Source organism: Eubalaena glacialis, chromosome 9 (genome assembly GCF_028564815.1).
Source record: "Eubalaena glacialis isolate mEubGla1 chromosome 9, mEubGla1.1.hap2.+ XY, whole genome shotgun sequence".
Taxonomy (NCBI): Eukaryota; Metazoa; Chordata; class Mammalia; order Artiodactyla; family Balaenidae; genus Eubalaena; species Eubalaena glacialis.
The window spans coordinates 122,723,119-122,741,819 of NC_083724.1; the positions used below are offsets into that span (position 1 = coordinate 122,723,119).

An 18,701-nucleotide genomic window follows, 5' to 3' on the forward strand; every position below is an offset into this window, starting at 1 on the left:
TTTTCACAGAACTAGAACAAAAAATTTCACAATTTGTATGGAAACACAAAAGACCCCGAATAGCCAAAGCAATCTTGAGAACGAAAAATGGAGCTGGAGGAATCAGGCTCCCTGACTTCAGACTATATTACAAAGCTACAGTAATCAAGACAGTTTGGTACTGGCACAAAAACAGAAATATAGATCAATGGAACAGGATAGAAAGCCCAGAGATAAGCCCACGCACATATGGTCACCTTATCTTTGATAAAGGAGGCAAGCATATACAGTGGAGAAAAGACAGCCTCTTCAATAAGTGGTGCTGGGAAAATCGGACAGGTACATGTAAAAGTATGAAATTAGAACACTCCCTAACACCATACACAAAAATAAACTCAAAATGGATTAAAGACCTAAGTGTAAGGCCAGACACTATCAAACTCTTAGAGGAAAACATAGGCAGAACACTGTATGACATAAGTCACAGCAAGATCCTTTTTGACCCAGGTCCTAGAGAAATGGAAATAAAAACACAAATAAACAAATGGGACCTAATGAAACTTAAAAGCTTTTGCACAGCAAAGGAAACCATAAACAAGACCAAAAGACAACCCTCAGAATGGGAGAAAATATTTGCAAATGGAGCAACGGACAAAGGATTAATCTCCAAGATTTACAAGCAGCTCATGCAGCTCAATAACAAAAAAACAAACAACCCAATCCAAAAATGGGCAGAAGACCTAAATAGACATTTCTCCAAAGAAGATATACAGATTGCCAACAGACACATGAAAGAATGCTCAACATCATTAATCATTAGAGAAATGCAAATCAAAACTACAATGAGGTATCATCTCACACCGGTCAGAATGGCCATCATCAAAAAATCTAGAAACAATAAATGCTGGAGAGGGTGTGGAGAAAAGGGAACACTCTTGCACTGTTGGTGGGAATGTAAATTGATACAGCCACTATGGAGAACAGTATGGAGGTTCCTTAAAAAACTAAAAATAGAACTACCATATGACCCAGCAATCCCACTACTGGGCATATACCCTGAGAAAACCATAATTCAGAAAGAGTCATGTACCAAAATATTCATTGCAGCTCTGTTTACAATAGCCAGGACATGGAAGCAACCTAGGTGTCCATCATCGGATGAATGGATAAAGAAGATGTGGCACATATATACAATGGAATGTTACTCAGCCATAAAAAGAAATGAAATGGAGGTGTTTGTAATGAGGTGGATGGAGTTAGAGTCTGTCATACAGAGTGAAGTAAGTCAGAAAGAGAAAAACAAATACAGTATGCTAACACATATATATGGAATCTAAGGGAAAAAAAAAAAAAAAAAAAAAAGAGGTCATGAAGAACCTAGTGGCAAGATGGGAATAAAGACACAGACCTACTAGAGAATGGACTTGAGGATATGGGGAGGGGGAGGGGTGAGATGTGACAGGGTGAGAGAGTGTCATGGACATATATACACTACCAAATGTAAAATAGATAACTAGTGGGAAGCAGCCGCATAGCACAGGGAGATCAGCTCGGTGCTTTGTGACCACCTAGAGGGGTGGGATAGGGAGGGTGGGAGGGAGGGAGATGCAAGAGGGAAGAGATATGGCAACATATGTATATGTGTAACTGATTCACTTTGTTGTAAAGCAGAAGCTAGCACACCATTGTAAAGCAATTATACTTCAATAAAGATGTTTAAAAAAAAAAAAAAAAATATCTGCATGTCATAAAAACCTTCTTTGCTCCAGTTCCTATTAATAATCACAGCTGTTTTCTAAAAGGCTTCAGTTAAAACAAAGGAGTGGTTATGAAGCCACCAGAGGGAGCTCTGTGAATATGTTTCAGTATTTTGGTTCTGACTTTAGCAAAGAAACAAAACAACACTTTTCTTTTAGTATGGATGTTTTATGTTACCATATTTTTCTCTTCTGTGTAGAAATAGTGTTCTGAAAATACTTGTGTGATCTCAGAGGAACAGCTTGGCATTTTTTATTTCACAAATATTTGAGTATCTTATATGTGAGGCAATCTGGAGGACCAAAACATGAATATAACTCTTGCTTTCATGTGACTTACCCAAGAGTACGTAGGTGTCTTAGTTAAACATTCTCTTGTTGCACACGGTTGTGTAATCTGGTTTAAAGCTGGTCATGTATAGTGAGATGCTGTATCACTCACGTTAATATTTTTAAGTTGTTGGGTGTCGTGGTTCACAAATGTGGAGACCAGTGCTAGACCTGCTACATAAGTGTTCACCTGTGGAACTTGTCAAAATGTAGAACGCAAGGCTCTGTCTCCAGAAATTATAATTCAGCAACTCTTGGGGATATGTGTTTTTTGAAAATAGCTTTATCAAGATATAACTCACATACTGTACAACTCATCCCTTTAAAGTTTGGAATTAAATGGTTTCTAATGAATTTGCAGGGGTTGTGCAACCATCCCCACAATCGACTTTAGAACATTTTCATTGCCTCCCCACAAAATCCTTTTCCCATTAGCATTCACTCCCCGTTCTTCCCCAACTCTTAGCCCTGGGCAGCTGCTAATCTTCTTTTGTCTCTGTATAGATTTGCTTGTGCTGGACATTTCATGTAAATGGAGTCATACAGTATGTGGTCTTTTGTGACTGGCTTCTTTTGCTTAGTATAGTGTTTTCAAGGTTGTAGCATGTATCCATGTTGTAGCATGTATCAGTACTTCATTCCTGTTTATTGGCAAGTAATACTCTTTTGTATGGAAGGAATATGTATTTTTACAAAGCTCCTGGGTAGCATTCCCCACTAGTTTAAATTCTATATATATATATAAAACATACTTTGAAATGTTAACTTTGTGATTGTAATGCGATAAAAAACATTATGTACAACTGTTTTTTCCTTGTACTTCAGTAATAGTGCCCCCAGAACGCTCTCTTGACTATTTTAAAAGAGGGAGTTGCTGTCTATTAGTGGTGGCCAAACCATTTAGTGGGTGAAGAGCAGGGACTTTTTTTTTAAGTAATAGAATGGAAAGTAACAGACTCAGCTACACATAGTAAAAGTATTTTATGGAACTTGGGGGTGTGTGTGTGTGTGTGTGTGTATCTTAATTGGGCCTGGATGTGAAATATATTTCTTAGTGTGGGTTGCTTTTACAAAAAGTTTGAAAGCTACTGTTCTTTAAATATTTCATTATTACTGTCGTCTCATTAACCCTAGTGTCTTTCCTGGAGTGAGGTGGTGAGATACATGGTTCAGCTTAAGTGAAAGTTGAATTGAAATAACTAGCCAGCGTTAGGTTAGGAGTTAGGATCTAGTAATACAGTGAGGAGGAGATGGGATGGTTCCGGGAACCTACTGCTTGGGTCATTTTGTCAGGGAGTGAACTTGCTGTTTAGTTAGTCATGGTGTGAGTTTTTTGTTTTTTTTTTTTTTTGCGGGGGGGGGCTGCACCGCGCGGCTTGCGAGATGTTAGTTCCCCGACCAGGGATCGAACCCATGCCCCCTGCAGTGGAAGTGCCGAGTCTTAACCACTGGACTGCCAGGGAAGTCCCTGGTACGATACTTAATACCACTTATCACATTGATGATGTAGCTTTGAGTTAAAACATGCTGTATCAATAAAATGGATTTGGTTTATGATGGTCATTTAATTAAAATGCCAAAACACAGTATAAGAGAATCATTATTCTCATTTTAACAGTTTATCAACCCATTTGATGATGTTACATATTCTAAATATTATCATTTTATTGTGCTCAAATTAAATAATGTATTCATTAAAATAAGTTAGTTGCATTTCCTAAGGAAGAAATTATGTTTAAATTATGTATCATGTTGCTTTCTAAAGTAAGCAGAAACTTTAAATATCTTTTTGAATTTTTTTTTTTTTAGTGAAAGGAAACTTTTGGTGCCTTTTTAGTTCTTTTTTATGTGTTGTGAGCCATATAATATCTTAACAGTAATATATTTCTGGAATTAATTATATTAATTTCATATTGATTGTGGGTCATATTCATTTTGTAATATTCTGAATTTGCATTTAGAATTTTAGTGCTTATCCGTTATGGTCATTTTACAAAATTTAGGAAGTTGAAGCAATAAGTGGTATATGAGTGTAATTTCATAACATTGACTTTTACCAAAATACAGCTGCTATTGAAATGGAATTGTTAGTGGAGACACTTTAATGATTTAATCAAATGCTGAATTATTTTAATAATAATGTAAATGACCACTGAAATAATTTTTTTTTAAGTAGCATCTGCTTTCCTTTGAGTTGAAACCCAACATAGGTAAATAATTTTGTACAGTGTTTCTTTTATATTCATTTTTTCCTAAGGTAGCTGAAAAATTTAAAATTGGTTCATGATAAATAACTAGAGTTTCCTGTAAATACTTTTAATCTTTTTTGGTATATAGAATTGTATTTTGAACGGTTTGAAAAACTGATCATACAGTAGGCTTAACATTGTTCACAAAATTAAGTAGCTAGCCCAGGATAAAAAAAGAAAGAAATCCATGGGTCAGTTATACTTACGAGCACACATGCAGAAATCCTAAAAGAAGTTTTTCAAAAACTCAAATCATTTATCAAAAGAATGGTTTAAGAATTATTAAATAGGATACATTTCGGGATGCAAGGATGGTTCAACAGTAGGAAACTGGTTAATTTCACTTCATTAGTAAGTTGAGAAAATCATACATAAATGATCTCAGTAGATACTGAAAGTTCAGTAGAATTTAACACTTTAAAAAAAAAAAACTGCTTTGGTTGTATACATTAAACATGTACAACTTTTTGTATGTCCATCGTACCTCAATAAAATGGTTTTTAAAAAAGATCCAGTGACCTCCCTGGTGGCGCAGTGGTTAAGAATCCACCTCTCAATGCAGGGGACACGGGTTCCAGCCCTGGTCCAGGAAGATCCCACATGCTGTGGAGCAACTAAGCCCATGCGCCACAACTACTGAGCCTGCGCTCTAGAGCCCGTGCACCACAACTGCTGAGCCCACATGCCACAACTACTGAAGCCCACATGCCTAGAGCCCGTGCTCCACAAGAGGAAAAGCCACCTCAAGGAGAAGCCCGTGCACCGCAACAAAGAGTAGCTCCCGCTCGTCGCAACTAAAGAAAGCCCGCGCGCAGCAACAAAGACCCAACGCAGCCATAAATAAATAAATAAATAAAATTTTAAAATCCAAATTTCTTTCATTCAAGAAATAGAGGGGAAAGTTCTTAACATGACGCAGTTATATATACTAGAAACCCATGTCAGGCATTATACATAATACTGAAAAATTGGAAGCATTTACATTAAAGTTAGGAGCAAAACAAGGATGTTTGCAATGATTGCTATTATTTAATGTTATTCCAAAGCCTAGCTAATGTAATTAAAAAGAGAAAGAAATAAGAAACATAAATACTGGGAGAGAAGAGAAAACAGACGTTTACAGATGATATGATTCCCTATGCAGAAAATCCTAGTGAAGCAGCAGAACGCTATTAATGGATTCAGTGAAGTGGCCTGACAGAAGTTCAGCATGCAAAAATGATAATCAGAAAAGGAGACGGAGAGGCGTAGTGACAGACTCCCTCAAATACTTTATTTTAGTTTAGTTTTTATTTATTTTTTTTGAATTTTATTTATTTTTAAAGGTGTAGGCTTATTTATTTATTTATTTTTGGCTGTGTTGGGTCTTCGTTTCTGTGCGCGGGCTTTCTCTAGATGCGGCAAGCGGGGGCCACTCTTCATCGCGGTGCGCGGGCCTCTCACTGTCGCGGCCTCTCTTGTCGCGGAGCACAGGCTCCAGACGCGCAGGCTCAGTAATTGTGGCTCACGGGCCTAGTTGCTCCGCGGCATGTGGGATCTTCCCAAACCAGGGCTTGAACCCCTGTCCCCTGCATTGGCAGGCAGATTCTCAACCACTGCGCCACCAGGGAAGCCCTTATTTTATTTTTATACAGCAGGTTCTTATTAGTTATCTATTTTATACATATTAGTGTATATATGTCAATCCCAATCTCCCAATTCTCAAATACTTTAGAATAGACCTGCTGAGAAAAGTGCAAGATAACTATGCAAGAAAGGAATCAACATCAATGGAGTATTACTTATCAATGAAGAAAACAAATGCAGATACAAATAATAACATGGACGATTCTGAAAACAATGTTGAGCAACAGAAGTGAGATACAAAGGAATATATATTGTGTAATTCCATTAATATACAACTCAGAACACAGAAAACGAAACTGTATTGCTTAGGAAGGCATACATAATTGGCAAAGCCATAAAGACAAGCAAGATAGTGATTAGTAAAGTCAGGACGGTGGCTACCTCTCTGGTGGAGGGCTTCTGCGTGTTGGCAGTATTCTGTGCCTTGACTTGGGTGGTAGTTACTGGCTATTTCCTTTATTTTTGCTAACCTCTGTGTATGTCCTTTATCTACTTTTTTATAGGTGACTTTATTTTTATTTATTTAAAAATTTTTTTAATTAATTAATTTATTTTATTTATTTATTTTTGGCTGCATTGTGTCTTCATTGCTGTGCGTGGGCTTTCTCTGATTGCTGCGTGTGGGCTTTCTCTAATCGCTGCGAGCGGGGGCTACTCTTTGTTGCGGTGTGCAGGCTTCTCATTGCGGTGGCTTCTCTTGTTGCGGAGCACAGGCTCTAGGCGCGTCGGCTTCAGTAGTTGTGGCACGCGGGCTCAGTAGCTGTGGCTTGCAGGCTGTAGAGCACAGGCTCAGTAGTTGCGGTGCACGGGCTTAGTTTCTCTGCGGCATGTGGGATCTTCCTGGACCAGGGATCGAACCCACGTCCCCTGCATTGGCAGGCAGATTCTTAATCACTGCACCACCAGGGAAGCCCCAGGGATAATATATTTTGAAAGACAGTTATGGCAGTATTGGCTTTACATTTTTTCCTGTTTTAAATTTCCATACATTTGAATTTTTCAAAATCCTTATCTAATTTGTAGTTTCACTTTTTGTCCAGGCCCATCAAAGTCCAGTGAAGAAAGTGAATCCTGGAGAAGAAAGGAGGAAACTGTTTGAGGTATAAAGACATCTGTCTGCTTATTTTAAAGCTTTGTAAAAATAATTATAAAAAAAGAAACAAATCTTATAAAACCTCCAAACCTTTCCTCCTTATTTCTTTCAAATACCTCTAACTTATTTCTGTTTTTTAACCTCCCTGGGCATACGTCTACCATTGGTATGCTAGCTTTACTGATGAAACTAGAAGAAGTAGTATTTATTATTGATAAAAAATGTTCTTTTTTTATTTAAGGAACCAGCAAGGAAGAGAAGGCTGGAATTGAATGAAAAAGAAAAGAAACGAAAGGATCAGGTAGTTATTTCGCTCTTACTTTTTTCCCCTGCCAAGTTGGAGAGGATAATAGTTTCAAGAGTTCTAAAAAGTTTGTCTTTAAAACTTGTTACAGATTAGTTTAATGAAGGCTGAACAGATGAAAAGGCAAGAAAAGGAAAGGGTAAGAGGATGGTCTGTTTCCCCGGTATGCTGCACTGCCTCCTACACACGCGCCTTTTTTTTTTTTTCCCTGGCTGCGTTGGGTCCCTGTTGCTGCACACAGGTCCTCTCTAGCTGCGGCAAGTGGGGGCCACGCCTCGCCGCAGTGCACTTGCTTCCCATCGCAGTAGCCTATCCCGCTGCGGAGCACGGACTCCAGGCCTGCGGGCTCAGTAGCTGTGGCTCGCAGGCTCTAGAGCGCAGGATCAGTAGCTGCGGCACACGGGCTCAGCCGCTCCGCGGCACGCGGGATCCTCCCGGACCAGGGATCAAACCCGCGTCCCCTGCGTCGGCAGGAGGGCTCCCAACCACTGCGGCACCAGGGAAGTCCCCCCCGCCCTTTTTTTTTTAAAGGGATACACTGATTCCATTTTATTTCTAAATGTATTTTATGTACTTTATACTAAATATTTGAAATGGTGTTTTGTTTGTTTGTTTCTTTTCCCCAAAAGTTGGAGAAAATAAATAGGGCCAGGGAACAAGGATGGAGAAACGTGCTGAGTGCTGGTGGAAGCGGTGAAATGAAGGTAGGCCTTTGGTGCCAGTGCACTTACACTACTGCTTTTCCTCCAGTTTCCCCCTGCTCTTGATAAGGTGTACAACTGGCTTTTTGGGGGGATACACTTACTTTTTACTAGAGTTCTTCAGCGTCTGTTATGACTCCTTAGTTTTCCTGCACGTATTTGGTATGTAATTTGTACTGATAACTAATATGTGACACTGTTAAAATTGCATAAAAAGTTTGCTGTGAAGGCTGTGATACACCATTCCTGCCTGAGGCGTCTTTTTAGAATCAAATACAGTTTGTCTCCACTCTGCCTAAAGTCCTCCCGTAGCTTCACGCAGACCTGAAGATTCCGTTTTCAGAAGACCCGTACTAAGCGGGGCCCTGCCAGTCTCTCCGCGCTCATCCTGGTCCCGCCACGCAGCGCTGTGCGCTCTAGTCGTGCTGAGCTAAGGACCGTACTGCAGTTTCCCCACTGTGTGTGGCCTGCTGGAGCTATGTCCTGACACTCGTGTTTCACTTTACCTGAAAGCACCCTCCGTCCTTCCTCACTCGCACTCCTACCTCCAGCCATTTACCTAGGTAACCAGTGACCTAACCAGCCATTTACCTAGGTAGGTTAATTCAGACATTTCCTTTGGGCAGATCCACACTGTACAACCTTGGGCAAGTTACTTAACTTTTCTGAGCCTTAATTTCTTCATTTAAAAAAAGAAAGAAAGGAAGGAAGGAAGGAGGGAAGGAGGGAAGGAAGGAAATTTCAAGAGCAGTGCCCGAGCTTGGCCTGCAAGGACTCACCTGTTAAGCTCCTTTTCCTTTCCTTGCTCTGCCAGTCTGAATCTTGCGTTTCTTCTTTTGCCCTCATAGCATCCTTTACATGCCGAATTCTAAGGTGGTCCCCAAATTCCTGACTCCAGGGGTCAGGCCTGATGTTATCCCTCCACTGGAGTGTGGGGGAACCTGTGAACAGGGTGTGTCGCAGCCCCTTGGTCAGGCTGTGTAGTATGGCCCTGCTGATGAGGTAGCCACTCCTGTGGTCACGTCACTATTTTATAAGCCTCCCTCATAGCAGCCTGGAAGGGAGAAGGTCAGAGAGACAGCTTCTGCTGGCCTGGGAAAAAGCACGCGTTCATGTGGCAGGGAAGCACAGGTGTCCTCTGGGAGCTGATAGTGGTCTCTGACCAACAGCTAGCAAGAATGTAGTGACCTTAGCCGTGACAGCCACAAGGGAGTGAATTCTGCCAGGAACCAATGACCTTGGAAGAGGATCCTGAGCCTCAGATGAGGGTGGCAGACCTGGCTGACACCTTGATTTCTGCCTGGTGAGACCCCGAGCAGAGGACCCTGCTAACCATGCCCAGACTCCTGAGACCACAAATGGGTCTGTCTTAAGCTGCTGAGTTTGTGGTACTTCATGACACAGCAATAAAAAATGAATACATACTATTATTCCTCTGTATTATCAGTTTTAATTTGTATCATCCAATCAACTGTTACTTAAGGTCTTTAAACTGTGGTATTTAGGTTCCCAGTAGATATTTGTTAAGTTGAAATGATTACCATTCTTACTTGTTTCTTTTTCCCCGAAAGATATGATTTGAATAAAAATTTATCTGTTTATGTAGACATACATGTTCTGCTCTGGCTTTCTTGGTTTGTATTTCAGTGTCTTGAGATGACACATTTTTCGTATTACATATCAATAACCCGGTAGGAGTCACTTTTGCTAATTCTGTATTAATATAGACTTATACAGTTTTTAGTAATACAATTTTATCTTTAAAATTGTACTTTACTATTTTTGTACTGTACTATCCAATTTACTATGAAATTGAACTTTTAACCTCCTGAGTGATAAGGAATGACTCAGACAGAATTTGGCCCATTCTAAAATAACTAACCCCATATCTTATAGGATTAGATAGTAAAATCTTACCAAAGTGCAGGCCCTCAGATCTTGTCAAGCGTTTTATATCAGTCCATGATTAGTGTTGAGAATTTGATTATTTTTTCTTCTCCCTTTGCATATATCTTCTTTATGCAGTAAAGCACCTTTTTTCCCTCTGATGTCTAAAGCCATATTTAATCCTAAAGTCCAGTTTTATCAATGTTTGATTATAGTTTCTCAACAGTGTGAGATACTGTGTGCTTAATACGTTTCTGCTTTGCTTCATAAACTTCTATACTGCTTTCTGTGAGGATTAATAAAACAATTTATTTTCCATGACGTAAAGCAAAGTCTATGTTAGTTTCTGCACTTATTCCCCATGAGGTTTGAAATATTTAACTTCTTCAGCTGTTTGATTTCTGTACAGTTGATAAGGACCTGGAAGCTCAGTAAAAATGTGAATCAAATTAAGGAGATTCCCCAAAATAAAGATAAAACAAAAACTAAACATTAAGGGAAATATTTCAAAGTTAATATTCTAATATTATATACTTCTAAATACCAAGACATGCACAGTATAAATAACCTACTGTCCTTGATTACTTAGTATCTGCAAAATCTGGGACTTTTTGCTTTATCCATTTTTTCTTTTTTCTTTTTGATTCTTCTGATAGGTATTTTTTTCTTCTTTAAAATTGTAGTTGATTTTCAATGCTTTATCCATTTTTGATGTATCTGTTATGAAAGTGTGTTCTTAGAAAAATTATGAAATGTTCCACATATATAGTTTGATTATATAGATAACCATTATATATAAGAGTGTATCTGTTGTTTGACAATATATTGGAATGCTACTCAGCATTGAAAAGGAATAGCCTATTAATACATGCAACAACATGGGTCAGTCAAAAGCATACTGAGTGAAAGAAGCCAGGCACAAGAGTACATATTGTATGAATCCATTTATATGAAATGATACGAAAAGGCAAATCCAATTTCTGTGACAGAGAGCAGATCAGTGTTTGCTGGAAGGAGGGGGTGTTGGCTGCAAAGGAACATGAGGGACCTTTTGGGGTGATGGATGTGCTTTCGATTGTGGTAGTGGTTCCAAGAGTGTCTGTATTTGTCAGAACATCAGCCTGCGCTTATAATTGGTGAATAAAGTCATGTTTAAAAGATCCTATTGCTTCAGTATTCTAGTACAGTGTTATCAGCATTATTTTGAGTATAGGTATCTTCAGAGATATGTACATACATTTGATTTTGCTAAAGAGAAACCTTAGAACAGTCAAACTTAAGATGATATTAGCGCCAGACTAAACTGGAGGAACCAGTCTCGTAGGAGGTATGACCACCTTTTACCAGAATTGTGATTCTGATAATCTTGCCCTGAGATGCACATTTTGAAAATGTATATAAAAATCACCTTGATGGAGTTTCCTGCCTAATGAGGTATCTTCCCTATTTCTAGCAACTTTCATCTCTTGCTATTCAAGCATCTTGAATCAGTTTTCTATTTTTATCTTGAGCTGATTTTTTTAAAAAACAGGCTTTCTTATAATACTGTACGCAATTCTTGTGTCAAGATGTTAACACAAGTTTTACCTCATTGGGTACACTGAAATGCCTTTTATTTGGTTCTCGTATTTTCCTTAGCCAGACTTCTTGCTCAGGATGTCGTCACCTGGAAGCTCTTCTCCCTTTCCTGGCAGTGTTCTGGCTTCTGCTCTCATCCGCGTTTGAGGGCTGCCCCTCCACTTGAGTCATGTCACTTTGTCTTCCTTTTGGTGCTGCTGGCCTCTGCCTTTGAGGTTCCTATTTCCTCTTTGCAGTGCAGTTCTTGCCCCCTGACCTCTGCAACATTCTACACTTACTCAACTCTCATCCTGACATCTCTGTTTTCTGTGAGTTTTCCATGCGCTTGGGTGCGTGTGTTCTGAGGCTGTGTCCTATGCCTTTGCCTTCATCCTTTGTTATTTCAGCAGAGAACCCACAGCTCCCTTCACCGTTGACTTCTCTGATTGCCTTTCTTTGCTCGCAGGCTTCTTGGCTTCTTGGCTTGGTGTCAGTGCAGCAAGCCTTCTAATTAGTTCCTCTACTTTGTTCTCTCTCTTATTCTTGCTTATCATGTGTAATTTGACTTACTGACTTTTTTTTAACTTTATTTATTTATTTGTTTGTTTATTTTCGGCTGCGTTGGGTCTTCGTTGCTGCACACGGGCTTTCTCTAGTTGTGGTGAGTGGAGGCTACTCTTCGTTGCGGTGCGCAGGCTTCTCATTGCAGTGGCTTTTCTTGTTGCGGAGCACGGGCTCTAGGAGTGCGGGCTTCGGTAGTTGTGGCTCGCAGGCTCTAGAGCGCAGGCTCAGTAGTTGTGGTGCACAGGCCTAGTTGCTCCGTAGCACATGGGGTCTTCCTGGAGCAGGGCTCGAACCCTTGTCCCCTGCATTGGCAGGCGGATTCTTAACCACTGCACCACCAGGGAAGTCCCACCGACCTTCTTAGAAACTGTCTTAGTGCACTTTCCTGCTAGAAAATGTATGTGTGCTTTCTATTGTTTATTCTATGAACTCGCACACCCAGGCTGAGGGCAGTTACCTGTGATGACCTTTTAGGACCAAATATAACACTTCCTATCTGCCTTCTTTCTAGTTAACTTCTTACGTCTTCCTGCGTCCTTTTTCCCCCTACTGCCGACACCTAAACATATACCTCCAGTGCTTATTTTTACTTTAAGTTTTACTTTAATACCATGGTTCATATTTAATCATTTACTCTTTCTTTGTTACATTGCTTTCAAGGCTGGGTTGAATAATATTTTTCTCCAGTGATTTTTTTTTTTTGGAATTTTTATTTCTCATAATTTTTTTTTTTCTATTTTGTAAATTTGCTCAGTATTTACTACTTTAGAGTGTGCCTTTTGCCACTCATTTACTACAGGAAATGAAATGTTTTTCAGGCTTTATACTTTGTTTCCCAGTGTGTTTGTCAACTGCTTAAGGATAGGTATGTTGTTTTGCTTCTTTTATTTACACCTAGAGTATGTTTCAGTGGTGTTTATATCATCATTGCTTGTTGAATTGGATCTGGGGTATGTTAAATGCCCTATGTTTTCGTTAGATATAATTTTGAGTGTTACAAAAGCAGTCTCTGTTTTATTTATAAGCTATACATATTTAAACTTAATAGAATGGGATCACATAAAATGTATACTAGAAACTTGTTTCAAAACTCATTAATTAAGACCAAGTTTTTTCATAGTTACATAAATTTAGTGATAGTTTATATTTTAGTTTGTTACATTGAATTAAGCTTTATTGTTAGTAACAAAGTATACTAGTTTTTGATTGTTAATGGTTATAATATAGTAGGAAAACATGTTAAATTAGGTAATTGCTTTTTAAGAGTCAAGTGTTGAAATTTACTTTTTTCTTTTGAGGGTAGTACAGACCTAAGGTCTTGTGAGACAAGCATGTGAGAGCTCTTTGTTTGATTCCTAGGCTCCCCTTTTTGGCAGTGGAGGGGCTGTGGCTCCATCATCTTTTTCTTCTCGAGGACAGTATGAACATTACCACGCCATTTTTGATCAAATGCAGCAACAAAGAGCAGGAGATAATGAAGCTAAGTGGAAAGGAGAAATACATGGCCGAAGGCTTCCAGAAAGGTATGGCGTGTTCTGCAGAAGTTGCTTGTGCTTTGCTTTAGAGAAAGTAATGGAAGTCATCGTACATATTTATTGGCAGAGGAATCCCACCTGGAGCACATCCAGGATTTCCCAAGGGGGCTGCAGGTCATCACCCTTCCTCTGATGCCGATGCTCTTAGAAAAACTTGGAAAAGATTGAAGACCGTGTCTAAACAAGCCAATATAAACAGGTTGGACTGTGATGATCCATAAATTCACCCTTGCATGTAAATTTGTCCTATGTCATGTACAGCCTAATACCGACACCTTCTGGGTGTTTTCTCCATTATACATAGAATATTTTTTGCCTTCTGGATGCAGTCATTTTCTTATGTGAAAATTTGGCCTTTGATTACATGTGGGAAACATGTAGCTCTTCAGCCTAATTTTTGTAGCTTATATATGTTATAGGCTGAACATACTATTTAAAGGAACATGTGATAACTTTGAACCAGCATATGGTTGTAATAACTTTATCTACTTGCTTTAAATAAGTCAGAATATATTTAAAATGGAATTACATTCTATGCAGAACTCCAAGACATGCTTTTGGGTCTTCCTTTTCCTCATTACTTAGAACCCCACTTTTCTCTTTGTTGTTTTCTCTTCATGTTCATCTCTGATTGATGGCTCACTGTGATCCTGTTCATTGGGTTTTTTTCTTTTCTTCCATTAGTTAATTTAATATGGTTGCAGTCAATAGTTTTAATTTGCATAGTTCCTTTTTTTAAAGTATGCATATGTGTTTTTTTAGATCTTCCCATTTCTTCCATAAAAACGTTCCAGTTAAGGAAGAGCAGATATCATTTTGTGAAAATTTAATTTGTCATTTTACAGAGAATACTTTTGAGTGTGATAAAACTCTTTATGGCTCTCCCAATTATAAAAGATTATTAAAAGGTAGCTGAGCAGAGGTAAATAATTGAGGTGAATATAAATTAACATTATGAATTATGTACAGTAGCCTGAAGTGTTAAGCTAATTGTAAATACTTCCCATTTTTGAGAAAAGAGGGCCACAGACTTCCACATGTGCATGTTTTTTATGAAATGGTAAAGAAGATTTTTGCATGGGGTTTTATCCTCTGGTATTATTGACCTTTCTACTATATAATTTGTATGGCTTTTTTTTGTTTAATTTTAATCAGATCTCCTAAAATAAATGTGTATAGTATAAAGAAAATAAGGAAAACTATGTTTTGCTTCTTCACACTGTTCATCTTCCATAAGGTTTCTTGGTTCTTCACAGTTGGAGTGACGAGTACTGGACTAGTTTGGTCCATTTGTATCAGGCTCCCATATAACCTTGAAGTGTTCACATAGATTTACACTTGAGTTTCATATTGTCTTCAATGGCTGTGTATCTCAGTTACTTCTTCCACTAGAACACAGCTTCCATTAAGTCTTTGTTTGAGCATCAGATATAGTTTCAATATTTTAATTTTCAGCTTTTAAACCATTTGTGATTGTGAGATCATTTATCATTTCCTTTCTGCTAACTTTGGGGGGCTTAGTAGTACTCAAACATATAGCATACCTTTTCTTATGTTGCTTTGAACTTATTATTGATGATGGATATTATTTATTGCATACTTATTATATACCAAGTTATATTTACTCATCACAGCATCCCTTTGAATTAGATATCACTCTTTTAATAAGATGAAGAAATTAGGACCTGCAGAGATTTAAAACCTGTGTATGATCAGGCCGCTAGTAAGCGGCGGTGGTAGGATTTAAACTAAGTCCGTCTGAGTGTAGAGTTCAGCTCCTCGAGCACCGTTGTAAGGACTTCTCAGCTTCTTGAGATACTGCTAGTGAACAGGCAAAACAGTTATTGGTTTAGCTGGTTATAAAATTTTAAAATTTTGGGTATTGTAAAGATTAAACATGATACCAAATACCGAATGAACTTTCATATATATTCATTGAATTTATTTTGGTTTTATCTGAGGATGTAGAAAATGGAAGAATTGGTAGCAAACTGGAGATCATCAAGTATCATATAATTTTCAAAAGTCAGATTCTATAAACTAGACTAGTTTTTTTCATGTTCATCCCAGGCAAGATTAAAAGTAGAGCCTGCAAACATCTTAAAAGGAAGCAGTCATCACTGCAATGCAGCATAAATTCACAGAGAATGGATTTTGTCAGATACAGCCTTTATTTCTTTTTAGGGTTGTAGGCTAGAGCTATAGTTCTCAAACTGTGTGCTGAGGCAACTTGGAGCATCACAGTGCCTTGGATATTTTACAGTTGTGAGGGAAACATAACTACACCTGTTGGACAAAGTGTAGACCATACTGTTAAGCAGTTTTGACCTAACTATTTAATGAATGGGACTGCTAGGTATTTCTGTTGGCCTTAGAGGCATTGTGAAAAAGTTACTTAGATACCTAGTAGGGTATATAAACTTCAGCAAGATACTGTTGCCAGGGTGTCTCAGTGTAGACATGGTGAAGAAATATAAGTAAAAATTGTTAGGTGGATTAGTAATTGGTTAAAGAATTATATTCAGAGGATGCTGGTTAATATTTTGATGTCCAAATTTAAAAAGTTTTAGAAGTGTGTCCTCCTGTAACTAATCTCCATTTTTAAAGAGGACATAGAAAAAACGTTCAAAGGATATAGTCATATTTCCAGAAGACATAAAGTGGAAAGAAATAGTAGATATGTTGTATGATTGATCAGGAAACAAAATAATCTCCGTAGACCATAGCTACAACTGACTTGATTTAGAGAAAATTTAATGGGCATTTGATGTAGTTTTGAGTCTGAAAAATTATCTGACCAAATAAATATACCCTTGGAAAAGGTTTGTAAATAGCATACACTAAAAAGTTGAACTACTGACCTTTCATTGCCTCTTGGATCAAATTGCAGCCCCTGAATGGCCTGCAGGTCTCTTGGAGGCCTGTGTGCTTCCATGGCCTTGTCTTCTGCTCTTCGTTTCCAGAGCTCTGGGAGCGCAGACTTAAAGGACATGGTTTCCTCGTCCTTGTTCCGGTTTACCTGCTGCTCCCTCGGCCCACATTTCTGCCTGCTTAATTCCTGCTTACTCTTCTGGGCTTGGTTTAGGTTGGCACGTACTTACTAGGTCTGTAAAATGAAAAATAAAATAAAATTGGAGACCTGATTGAGGACTTCCAACTTTTAATTTGCCAAGTAAGCTCATTTAAAAAAAGTTTCTCAGCCCTAATTCCATCCTTTGGTAAAAGAATGAACATTTTAATGTGAAAAAAGTAGGGTGACACAATCTTACAATACAGATTATCCTTTGGGATTAAATAAATTTGGATTTGTGAAAATTATATTAGTCATTTCTTTATGTTGTTGACAACTGTTGAAAACTTAGTGATGAGTGACCACCGGTTAGGGGACGTACCCAGGCTGATTTTACCACGCTCTTCCGAGCCTCAGCTGGCTGTGGTCTGGGCTGCTCTCACATCCCGCCGTGGGCCTCCGCGTGAGGCTTGAGCTGTGAGCCGGACAGCCCCCTCGGTTGCTGCTCGGATGGCTCCTCGGGGAGCTTCTCGGGCACCCCCATCACTGTCGCCATCGGTACCACTGTGCCTCTACCGCTGCCCTCATCTTAGGGCTTTTATGTGTAACGTTAGTATAACCAGGTTTCACACAACTCTGCCTTGGTCAGCAAGCCATTCTGTCTCGTGAGGGCAGCTTTACAGCTCTTTCTTCTTTCAGTATGTTCGTTTTACAGTTTAATATTAAGAAGTCAAATTTATTTATTTTATTTTCAGATCCTGCTAAGGTATACACTCCAGTAGGTTAAATTAAGGAAAGAAGCAAGTTTAACCATGTTGATAAATCAGCCAGTTTAAGCACATTTGAAGGATTTGCTTCTCCTGCAAACTCCTTGTGAATGAAAAAGAAAAATAATAAAAAGTTTTCAAACTAGTATAATTATAGGGCTTCACTGGTGGCTCAGTGGTTGAGAGTCTGCCTGCCGATGCAGGGGACATGGGTTCGAGCCCTGGTCCGGGAAGATCCCACATGCCGCGGAGCAACTAAGCCCGTGCGCCACAACAACTGAGCCTGCGCATCTGGAGCCGTGCTCCGCAACGAGAGGCCGCAACAGTGAGAGACCCGCGCACCGCGATGAAGAGTGGCCCCCGCTTGCCGCAACTGGAGAAAGCCCTCACACAGAAACGAAGACCCAACATAGCCAAAAATAAAAAAAAATTAAAAAATTTTATGAGGAAAATTAGAGAAGCTGGGAAATTTTCGCTACCATTAAAGAAAGCATGCTTAAAGGAACAAGTTCAGAAGAATTGGATGGCTTGTCTTGTAGAAGAAGAATTAGATTTCTTTGTATTTCCACATCGTAGAAGTACTGTGATTAGAAGTAAAGAAGCAGATTTCCATCCATTATGAGGTGTGTTTAGTGGATGGGCTGTTGTGGGATTTAATCAGTGCTCTCAAACTGAAAGTATTAAACTAGGGGTTTGAATGACCATGTGTCAGGGATATTTAGATGGGAATATGGTAATACTTTATTCAGCAAGAAGTTGCATTAGTTAATACTCAGGGTCTCCTCCAATTTGAATATTATGATTTTTTTTAAATTTTAACATCTTTATTGGAGTATAATTGCTTTACAGTGGTGTGTTAGTTTCTGCTGTAAAACGAAGTGAATCAGCTATACGTATACATATATCCCCATATCTCCTCCCTCTTGCATCTCCCTCTCATCCTCCCCATCCCACCCCTCTAGGTGGTCACAAAGCACCAAGCTGATCTTCCTGCGCTATGCAGCTGCTTCCCTATTCTTTTGTTGAACTTTTTAGCACCATTGGCATTATAGAGCATTTTCTCCACACTGTCATAACTTCTGGTTTTTATAATTTGTTTGTTACTGTCATATGTAGTCAGTTCCTTTCCCTGATTCAAACCGAATCAGCAAACTGAAATCTATAGTCATCTAAGACTCATTCAGATTATCTTTTCCTCATATTTTAGATAGCCCATATTTGCTTCTTACTTTTTCATGGTGTTAATTATTTTTCTTCTTCCCTTTTTATCAGTAACTCTGGCTAGTCCGACTTTGCTTTTTATATCCATGTCTTGATAACACACCTCAGTTAGCTTTTTTTT

At 38.8% G+C, this 18,701-nt stretch overlaps 1 protein-coding gene across 7 annotated transcripts in view; it reads left to right on the forward strand.

The window, feature by feature from the left end:
* The window catches only part of NEK1 (NIMA related kinase 1), a 227,791-nt gene that overhangs the window by 88,778 nt on the left and 120,312 nt on the right, over window positions 1–18,701 (forward strand). For 5 of the 7 annotated variants that reach the window (XM_061200799.1, XM_061200796.1, XM_061200801.1 and 2 more), the window contains 5 exons: window positions 6,982–7,041; window positions 7,276–7,335; window positions 7,430–7,477; window positions 7,968–8,042; window positions 13,407–13,570. In XM_061200799.1, coding sequence (XP_061056782.1) covers window positions 6,982–7,041; window positions 7,276–7,335; window positions 7,430–7,477; window positions 7,968–8,042; window positions 13,407–13,570 — 407 coding nt within the window. Of the gene's footprint in view, window positions 1–6,981; window positions 7,042–7,275; window positions 7,336–7,429; window positions 7,478–7,967; window positions 8,043–13,406; window positions 13,571–13,649; window positions 13,782–18,701 lie in introns of all 7 variants that reach the window. The other 2 variants (XM_061200802.1, XM_061200800.1) reach the window with 2 other exon arrangements.